At 41.6% G+C, this 10300-nt stretch overlaps 1 protein-coding gene across 2 annotated transcripts; it reads left to right on the top strand.

Annotated features, from left to right (window-relative positions):
* Window positions 1–2113: 2113 nt before the first annotated feature.
* Window positions 2114–6635, top strand: SLN (sarcolipin). 2 transcript variants are annotated; one of them, XM_036902692.2, is made up of 2 exons: window positions 2114–2309; window positions 6176–6635. In XM_036902692.2, exon 2 carries the CDS (start codon window positions 6248–6250, stop codon window positions 6341–6343), a length of 96 nt encoding a protein of 31 aa, XP_036758587.1. In that variant the 5' UTR covers window positions 2114–2309; window positions 6176–6247; the 3' UTR covers window positions 6344–6635. The 2 variants fall into 2 exon arrangements, with proteins under 2 accessions (XP_036758587.1, XP_036758589.1); XM_036902694.2 differs by lacking the exon at window positions 2114–2309 and adding an exon at window positions 2316–2451.
* The last annotated feature ends 3665 nt before the right edge of the window (window positions 6636–10300 follow it).

Raw genomic sequence — 10300 nt, 5'->3', positions numbered from 1 at the left:
GGTTGATCAAAAGGAATGAATTTGCTTTGGCACTGAGGCTTGAAATTTTGTGATTCTCAGCTTCTTAAATGAGACACAAGAATGTTGCTTTCTTTTTTTAGTGGTCTGGAACATCCTCAGGGTTAAACTCTCCTTCAGGAGTTTGGATAGTTGTCAGGTGACTTTGGGTGGCTTGCAGATTTTGCCAGAAAGGGTTAGGTCAAACTAATGACAAGCTGAATTCCCATTGTAATCCCGCTTACTTGTGACATCACAGGATAAACCACTAAATGCAGAAGCTTCTGAAGTCTGTATCTGGAAATTTGTCAGTGTACTGGGCATAACAGTTCCTGGTATAATGTTGGAGAAATTTACATGGGACAACCGAATAGACAAGTGAAACTGATTGGTGAGTAAGCATTAAGATTTTCCCTCCAGTTACATTGGAATGGACCAATTCAACTAAGCTGACAGTATTGGTGAGCTGTTTTGTAATATAACATTTCCCTATTCTATTTAACATTTTAAATATTGTAGAGCTAATTCTTGTTCCAACATGTACAAAATAAATGCTTGTCCCTTAACCCCCAAACCAACACATGGTATAGTATGAATAGTTTGATTCTATATGAATCAAAAAGATAAAGGTTTTTCAAGTATTGGATTCCTTTACCGAAAATATCTTGAGAATTTGAGATTGTGTCTGTGCAGCCTCAAACATGAATAAAAAGTAATATAAAGGTTTTTTTTCTCCTTTGGGTGGTGATTAAAGATAACTTTTTATGCTTTCATAAACTTTCATATTTTCAAAATTTCTACAATAAATATATACTTTTAAATTCAGAAAATAATTTTGAGCAGTTAAAAAAAAGGACAAATGCGGCTTGATGTGTAGAAAAACATTCCTAGCATCTGAAACAATCTGGCAAGGGCTTGGAGGCAAAAGACAGAAATCTGACTGCATTCAAGGAATTTGCCAGATGGTAACAATGTTCGATGGTACTATAATTATATACTATCTGTCACGTCATCAAGGTCTCTTTTTACAAGGCATGTGGTGACAGAATGTTGTATTAAGATTACTTGTCATTGGGTTTATGTTGAAATGAAGAAATGGAATGGAAAATCTTTCTTTTGGTAATGTCTCTAGGCAATGAGGAATGGTGGAGAAAGACTTGACTGAATACAACTATATAGAGAATTTTGCTTGTTTATGCCTTCTGGAAATGCATTATATTGACTAACCTGAATTGGGAATTCAGAGGGGATATTTGCTCTATTTTCTATAAAGAAAGGATTTGCTGAGCAAACACAATTGCTGGGGCCATATTTAAAGTGCAGAAATGATGTGCATTCAAGTTCCATTAAACACTTCTGAAGTTCCGTTTCCCTCCATACATCTGTCATGTGGATCACAAACTCATTTTAAGAGTCTAGTTTTAGTCAGAGTTTATAAAGTTATACAATTCTATTCCTTGCGGAGATATTCTGTAACTCATGTTTTTCACTAGTTTTGACCAGTTCCCCTCCTACCCCCAAACTTTTCAAATGACTGTGTTTTGCTGCATGAGTTTCCTGCAGTATTAGTTTACTGGCAAAGACATATAAATCATGGCTTCCACAGCTGTTTCAGATGAAACTGTATATCAATGTGTGAACTTTTAACATACAGCTTAGCTGGAGAGTTATACGAAGCAGGTGACTGAGGAGATGGATTTCAGTGCTTGAGCCACAGTCAGTTTGGAAAGAGCTGAGGCGGTCTGTTGAATTCTGGTGCGTGTGTGTGGTTCAGAGTGTGTGCGTGCAAGGCAGAGAAGTCGTCGCATTTCAAAGAGCTAAAGATAAGCATGGTAGAGTGAAGTCACACTTTTACCCCACACATGCTGAGCAGGGGTGCAGCCAAAGCGCAGCACTGGTTTGTTACCATTAGTCCGTCACTCTTGGTTTAAGATGTGTTAAACCCGTTAGAGATACTCAACATGATCTGAAAGGTTAATTGAAAACCCACATCAAGTGCACCGAAAGTCAACTGGAGAGAGAAGATTTTAAGTCCCTGGGGTTGTTAATACAAATGCTGGCAAAGGAACAGAGACTTAGTCAACGTATCTCCGTGTCCCCCTGAACACCAGGAGCCTCCAGTTTTGGGGGGCTGTTCCCTGAGGAGGCTTCATCAGTGACATCACAGGGATGGCCGCCTCCCACAGCCTACTTTAGGCGCCGCCGGGGGCCCAGGAGCCCGGACAGCCCAGGAGAGGAGCGGGACTTGGAGCCGGAGCTGCGGAGGGAAAGGGGGAGTCTGCGGCAGCCGGGGGCATCCTCGCCCCCTTCAGGTAACAGCAGGATGTCTGTGCTGAGCACACAGGGTGTGTTCGTGGGTGCGCACAAGCTGCAGGGGAGGAAAGCAGAGGAATGGCTACGTTCCTCAGTGAAATAGGCGGCGCTTGCTGTACACAGTATTTCTTAAGACACAAAGTGAGTACTTTTGATCCCTGCTTTCCTTTTTTCTACCTCATGTTAAACAGGAAGTTATGCATTTTATTCCTTCCTGTTAAAAAAAATTATTTTTTGTATCATTGAGGAAAGTTTGTCTTCCATCTTCTCAAAGTCTCCATTCAAAGAAAGTCAGCATCAAACAATTTGTTCAGAGCTTTTTTGGTTTTTATGTCATCCATATGTCATTCCCTTTGGACCATCTGATGTGATCTTGACTCCAAAAAGATTTAAAATGAGGCCAGAGTTGTCTTTGTGGGGTGGCAGCAGAAAAATGGAACTTGGTGATCTGAATTTCTACCTAACTTTGGTATAAATGTGTGTGAAAGTGAAGTTCACCTCTTATGGTTAACTTACACGTTGGTTGAATTGGATTCATTAGACATTCTCACCTTAACTCTGTGTTTTTTTGTTTAAAAAATATGCAAAACAACAGATATTGAAGTTCACCATCAAAGTGCAAGAAATAATAAGAGGGAAACTAGGAAATGAAGGACTGTGATGGATAGGCTGTCAATTCAGAGACTATTGAAAAAAATATGAAGAATGCATAAAACATACAGTTTGAACAATAATTATAAGGCCACACATGTATAACTATCACTGAGGTCAAGAAACATAATTTCCAGCTTCCCGGAAGTCCATCAGTCATCACCTCCTTCTTCTGCCCTCCCATAAGTAATTACCTTCTTGATTATTAGGATAAGCTAGAATTTCTTTATATGTCCATGAATTTCTTTATAATTTTACCGTCTATATCTGTATTCCTAAACAATATGATTAAGTTCCCTGTTTTGGGCTTTGTATAAATGGAGTCATATTCTATGTTTCTTTTGCCCGACAATTATATTTGTGAGCTCCACCCATCTTATTGTGTGTTCATATATTTCTTTTGCTCTATAGCATTCAGATTTATGAGTAAACCAGAGTTCATCATCCATTCCATTGCTGATGAACGTTTGAGTTGTTTGCAGCGTGCAGATATTATGAAAATGTTGTTGTGAACATTCTTGTGTATGTGTCCTGCTGTACACTGGCTTGAGTTTCTCCAGTAGAAGGATAAAAATAGGGAATGAACATTATCAGCAGTAATGAAAAATGTCAAATTGTTTCCCCAATGTTGCAAATTTACACTAACTTTGTTTAATCAGGGCAGTGAATTGCAGTAATAGCTCATTCTTGTAATCACTACTTTGGAGTACCCACAATTCTAGCAACTAGTTCCATCAGCCTGTTCCAGTTCCGCCTCTAACCTGCTATGTGTCATTACAACAAATGATTTGACCCCTCTCTGAAAGTCACATTTCTTAGCTATAATATTGGGAAAGATAAAAATTGTGATACTTGCCTAAGTTGTGAAGACCACAGACTTGTGTAGGTCACATGAACAGAGCTGTGGACAGTTTTCAGTAACATTTCCTATTGGTATTTTTTGCATATCTCTGTACTTCTTCAGAACTTACCCAAATAATAAATCCTCAAGGAAGAGTCTGCCTCTGATTCTCATTCCTTTGCCTTCAGGCTCTTTGCCTTGATTCGTCACCTTCCTGCTCCCCTCTGCTCTCGCCAACCTTCTTACACATTCTCTCTACTTCCTTTATATATTCATTTTCTTCTGTTCACTTTCTTCTTCAAACAAATCCTTGTAAAGTTTTTCGCTGGCAGTTTGCTATATTCTTTGTGTGAGGGGCCAAAAGATGGATAAAAATTAAAAGAAAAATGAAACATGAATCAGTCATGATTCAGCCATAATTTAAACCAAGATGCATTAACCCACTGATTGACACAATCTGATTTGAAACTGTGTGTTACATAACATGAAAAATGATTATTCAGCTGGTTTATACAATTAATAGTTTGGTCCACTAAAAACATAACAAATACAGTAATTGTAATTAATAATTCAGTCGGGTTAGACGGTTAAAAATACCGTTCAGGTCAAAAAGTGTCTAACGACTCTTTCTGCTTCCTGAACTTCCACCCTTAGCAAGACATCTTTTCCCCCTAAACTTTTTCACTTCCTAGTAGACTTTTGTCCCAAACATCTAAATTTTAGTATTTAATTTCACTTGGTTTGCCTACACAGAGCTCCAATTATGCCACCTCACTGAAGGTAATAATCTGATTGGCTGCATTCCATATGCTCTCAGAGAATGATTTCTTGTGTGTACTGTCTGTACAAACTATAAAGATACCATCTCTGCTCTCTGAAGTGTTTACAATATAGGCACATCCTGGCCTTAACTAAAAATAGCTGGCACAAGCCCTTGCTGAATTCAAGTGCCCATGAGGCTAACACTTGCACTTTGGACCAAGTGCCTGTTGTGTGAGGGGATTTGGGTTGACCCCAGTGGGCCTTGTGCCCAATGCAGGGCTTAGGAAGAGGCCAAGCACTGTTGGACATACATGCCTTCATAGGTTTAAATGAAGTTCCATAGCAGACAGAAACCTGAACAATCATGGTATCCTACTTCTATGTGTAATTCAAAGTAAGAACAACACTAAGCCATAACATTAGAGAAAAAATTTTTTTCTCTTCTGATGATCTTGTTTGCTGGTACTCTGCAGAGCAAGCACACAACACACATACACACACACACAACACACACACACACACACACACATACACACACACATACACACACACACACACAGAAACTGGAGAGAGAAAAATCGAATACTTTGTATTTTACCAAAAGCACCAAGACAATCATCATAGGAAAAAGATTAGGAGTATGCTGGTCTTTTTTGACATCAGACAAAAAAGCCAGACTCCATGTTTTGTTTTTTAAATTGAAATATAGTTGATATGCAATATAGTGGTTTCAAGTAACAACATATTGATTTCATAGTTATCTACACTATTAAATGCTCACCCCGACTAGTGTAGTTACTGTCAACATAGAAAGATGTTACAGAACTAATGACTGTATTCTCTATGCTCTACTTTCATCCCTGTGACTAATTTATATGTGATTGAGATTTTGTGCCTCTTTATCCCCTTATTCCACCTTCCCACACTAACCCCTCCCCCATGGTAACCACCAGTCACTTATCAGTGTCTATGAGTCTATTTATGTTTTGTTTTGTTTTGTTTAGATTCCATGTATGTGAAATCATATGGTATTTGTCTTTCTGTGAAAGCCAGGCTCTTTGTATTAGTCAGGGTTCTTCAGAGAAAGAGAACCCATAGGGTGTGTGTGTGTGTGTGCATGTCTGTGTGTGATGTATATAGAATTGGCTCATATGATTACAGATGCTGGTGAGTCCAAAATCTGCAGAGTAGACCAGCAGGCTGGAGGCCCAGGGAAGCTGCAGCTCTCATCTAAAGATAGTCTGGAGCCTGGGGACCCACGATCAAGGTTGCTTTCTTCTGAGTCCTGCCTCCTCGGCTTGCCGATGGCTGCCTTCTCCTGTGTCTTCACGTGTCTGTACATGTCTGTGTCCTAATCTCCTCTTCTCATAAGGACACCAATCATATTGCATTATGGTCCATTTTAACTGAATTACCTCTTGAAAGACCCTATCTCCAAATACAGTCATGTTCTGAGATACTACTGGGGGTTAGAATTTCAACATGTGAATTTTCAGGGAGACATAAATGGGCTCCTAACACTCTTCTCTTCCACAGTGCTGCCATGTCCTTTGAGGAAAGAATGCTCATTAACCACCCCCCCTCCCCCGTGTTTCCTGTTACTTACTGTAGGTGAGGACAAGCAGGAGGTCTTGGGCGTGCCCGCAGAAGTCTGCTTCCCGTTCTCTCTGACCCACTCTGAGAATGGAGCGATCCACCCGGGAGCTGTGTCTCAACTTCACAGTCGTCCTGATTACTGTTATCCTGATGTGGCTACTGGTGAGGTCCTATCAGTACTGAGAGGCCATGCCGTGTTCCTGGGACGGACTGCGATGCTCCAGAGCTGCCCGCCTATGTCCTGAGACCCCACTGCTGCCATGGATGCCTGTCCTGGCGCCCCACAGCACTTGTGACCTGCACTCACATGATCCGAGGCTAGGATTCACTGCGTGTGCTCTAAAGATGCTGCTGTCAAGGGCTGCCATGTGTTTGCCAGTGAGCATTACATTTATTCCCCAACTCTTACTGCAAATGTGTTAGACAAGCCACAAGGTTAGAATTAAACTGGATTCCTGATGATGCATAATTGTAACACGCCCCTGATCTGTCTCTCCACACATCCCTTCAACCCACACTGCGGCAACCAAACTCCAAATCAACCCACCAGAGGAAAGGAATGTAGGAGAAAGCCATTGTCAGGCCCATAGCTATCACGTGAATCAGGTTAAGTCAACGACAGAGGTGAGCTTTAGAATTTATTTTAGCTTCTATTTGTGATACTGCATTTGACCTTTGGCAGGGATTGAAGTGACAAATGTTACGGTATTTCTAGCATTTGAGATAAGTCAGGATGCTCCCACTGCTGAGGATTTGAAACCAAGGCAATTAAGAGTGTCACATTTCAACTAATTCCTTGGGTCCAGGGCTCCTCAGCCTTTCCCTCTAAAGTAGTCCCAGGGGCAGAGGGGAACTAAGTCCATTCTGCTCCGAGGTCTGCAGCATGGCCTGAAGTGCTCACTAAGAGCACAAAATTTCTTCACAGTCTCGTATTTTATCTTTAAAATTCATTAGCACTGTATATTCTACCCTATAATATTGCCTCTTTATTTTAATATAAATGTTACAACTACATGCTGCTAAGTAAAACTAAAACATGACCCATGTCCCCGAGAGCATGTTCCAATTTGGTTATTGTCATTATGCAACAGAGCTAGTCATTAACAAACTATAGTCACAAGGAGGAAACTAGAAATACAAAGTAACATATATGTTTATAAAAGAGGCATGAAAAAGACCCTTCTTAAACACTCGGCTGGAACACCCCCATTTGAGACAGACCGCATTTCTTCTCTGTGCCACTTCTGAGGTAACCGAGGGGGAGGGAGAGCCGCACCGCACCTTTCTCCGTTCCGCTCACGAAGGCAGCCCTGGCTGAGAAGTCAGCTCCTCCCCGAGGCACTGCCGACCCAGCACTGCGGTTCTCAGCCCTGGCTGCACAGTCCATGCGCTCAGGCATGATTTTTTCACAATATTTAAGCTGGGTTTCCCTCAGACCAATTAAATAAAAATCTCAGGGGCTCGAGCCCAAGCATCCGCCTTTTCAGAAGTCCTTTGATGGTTACACTGTGTAGCTGGAGTTGAGAATTACCAATACCTACTAGTAGGTCTCAGACTTTGATGTGACTATGAATCACTGGGAAAACCCTTCAGAGGCAGACTCCGAGTCAGTTCTAATTCTGACTCAGTCTGTCCTGGGGCCTGAGATCCTGGTGCTATGGTCCATGGTCTTCAGGTGGATTAGCACGTTAGAATCCTCTGGGACCTTTAGAAAACGACCATGCTTGAGCCCTGTTCCCAGGAGTTTCTAATATAATTGGTCTGGGAGTGGACCTGAGTATTATTTGCTTTTAGAAGGACTGCAGGTGATTCTAATGTGCAGCCAAGATTAAGAACCCTGATATTGTCAAAGGATAAAGTGTCATTATTTTGGAGGGTTCCCAGCAAAAGTTGGGAAATAGTGCATGGTTCTCACTGTCCTGTTTCTAATTTCACAGAGAGACTGCACGTGTGGGTGTGTAATTGTGAATAATTTAGTGTGCAGCATGCCTACTCATAGGCATGTGCTCTGGGGTCCTTCGTAGAAGGTTGCTAGTTTTTCCCTTAGTCAAAGAAAACCTCAGAGAATCTGCTGACGTTTGTGTATGTGTTTGAGAAAGTGTGTGTGTGTGCCGGACAGGGGAATGGACAAAACGCATGACATTCCCTTCCCCCTAAGTCTGAGTCCTGGTGCCAACATTGACAACAGGTTGCATTTATTCAGTCTACTCTGTATGAAGCCCTGTACTAGGCACTTTCCATACATTATGCTACTTAGCAGATGTGGGAAGTGAGGATCACAGATCTCAGTAACAGATCTAGGTGGTAAAGCTAGGATAACAAAAGTATCACCTTAATCTCTGTTGGGGAACACATGCAAATCACACTTCATAATAGATCTCCAAACTGTTTGTTATTAATTTTTACCCTAACATCCTTTAGCATTTTAAAATATCAGCCTCATTAGATGATATTAACAGTTGTAATTATCTACATAGTTTCTCTTGACTTGCCATTCCGCACTTGCCTTCTCTTGCCTTTCTCTTCCTAATGCCCTGTGATTGGATCTACTGACAGGACCCATTCACAGACCACCTTATAGGTCACCTCTGTGGGGGCAGGACATTCATTAGCTCGGGTTAGCAATTATGCCCAGTTTCTTCCACTTTCAGTAGTCCTAGTCATCACAGCTAAATTCCAGTCTGACTCCTAAGTCTCCTTTTATATATAACCTTCCCTGGGACCTCAGGGACCCTGAATCATCACAGTACTGCCTCAGTGTGAGCCCCACCCATTCAAATACTGCCCAGATACCCCCAGACAAAAATGCTACTTCTCCCCTGGAACCAGAGCACTGAGTGTTAGTTGTTAACTAAAATTCCAGTTCGTGGGCTTGATCCTACCCTAGCTTCTTTCTCTTTAGTTCATTCATTCATTCACAAGTACTTATGTGAAATTATGGTATGTTGGACATTATACTAGGCACTGGTGAAAAAATGGCAAATGAGACAGACAAGCCTTATTCTCATGGAGCATTTGACTTAGTTGGGAAGACAGATATATGAATAGGTGATTATAATGGTATAAGGTCTTTGACAAGAGAAGGATAGGGTGTTGTTGAAGGAGATTCCAGGCAGAGGGAACAGCGTGAATAAAGATTCAAAGGTTGGAGAGCATGACATCAGGAAACTGAAAGTATCGCACAGCTGAGGCCAAGAGGGCTGCTCCAACCACTGGCAGAATTTATGCCACATGAAGTCAGGTCTCAAGATTCTGAGCATCTGACTTCCAAGTTGGACCCCCTCTGGAAGTCCTTTGCTATCATGCCTCACCCACTGCAAGGGATCTACTGCTGCCAGCAATTGTCCCAACATGTCTGTGCTTACCCAGAGATTAGATACTGGGCCCTGAAATACCTGGCTGTTCATCCACAGCTGTCAGGTCAGTTCCCCCTTCTACCATTTCATCCTTGGAGCAGCTCTCTACTGAGTGATGGTCTCTCCTTGCCATGAGCCCTGAGCTGCCACCATCCAAGCACATCTTAAAGTTGAGCTGCTTATTTTATAGGGTCAACCACATATGAATTTTAAAAAGAAGATATCTTGTAGTGCTGGCTTAGGTTTTTCTTCCAGTTTCCCCTTAACTCACTATTAAACTGGACATCTACTAGAACATCCCATTTTAATCTCATGATTTTCTTACACTGAGAACATACACAAGCTTTTTTCAGTTTGGGGCAGTCTCAGCACTACATCTGACTGCAAACTCTTCTCCCTATGACTACCATATGATCAGCCTTATAAGTATAAAAAATTATCCAGATAATTCACATCCTAAGCCATGGCTCCAAGAAAAGAGCCCTAATGTGAACCGCGGCCATGACCACATTCCCACCTTAGCTCCACTGACCTAGACAGGGGAATGTGAAAGTTGTCATAAAATGGTGGTGCTGTGACTGTTCAATTTGGATTCCCAGTCTATCTAGAAGGAATCCCAGGGGCAGTCCTTTTTACTTCTATCATTACTTAGCTGTCTCTTTTGCTCCACTGGGACACAATTTTTTCTGTCATTCCCATAGCCATTTGGGCATCTGATTCACGCCATTCCTATATGGGACCCACAGCCTCCTCAACAGGCAGGTTTATGTCTGTTATCACTTTG

The sequence above is a fragment of the Manis pentadactyla genome, chromosome 13, assembly GCF_030020395.1.
Source record: "Manis pentadactyla isolate mManPen7 chromosome 13, mManPen7.hap1, whole genome shotgun sequence".
In the NCBI taxonomy this organism is placed as follows: Eukaryota; Metazoa; Chordata; class Mammalia; order Pholidota; family Manidae; genus Manis; species Manis pentadactyla.
Note: the sequence above shows the minus strand (reverse complement) of the source record. Positions and strands in the feature narration are given on the sequence as shown.

Excerpts from the sequence above, each read along its gene's own strand:
- SLN (XM_036902692.2), top strand. The coding sequence starts at position 6,248 with ATGGAGCGATCCACCCGGGAGCTGTGTCTCAACTTCACAGTCGTCCTG.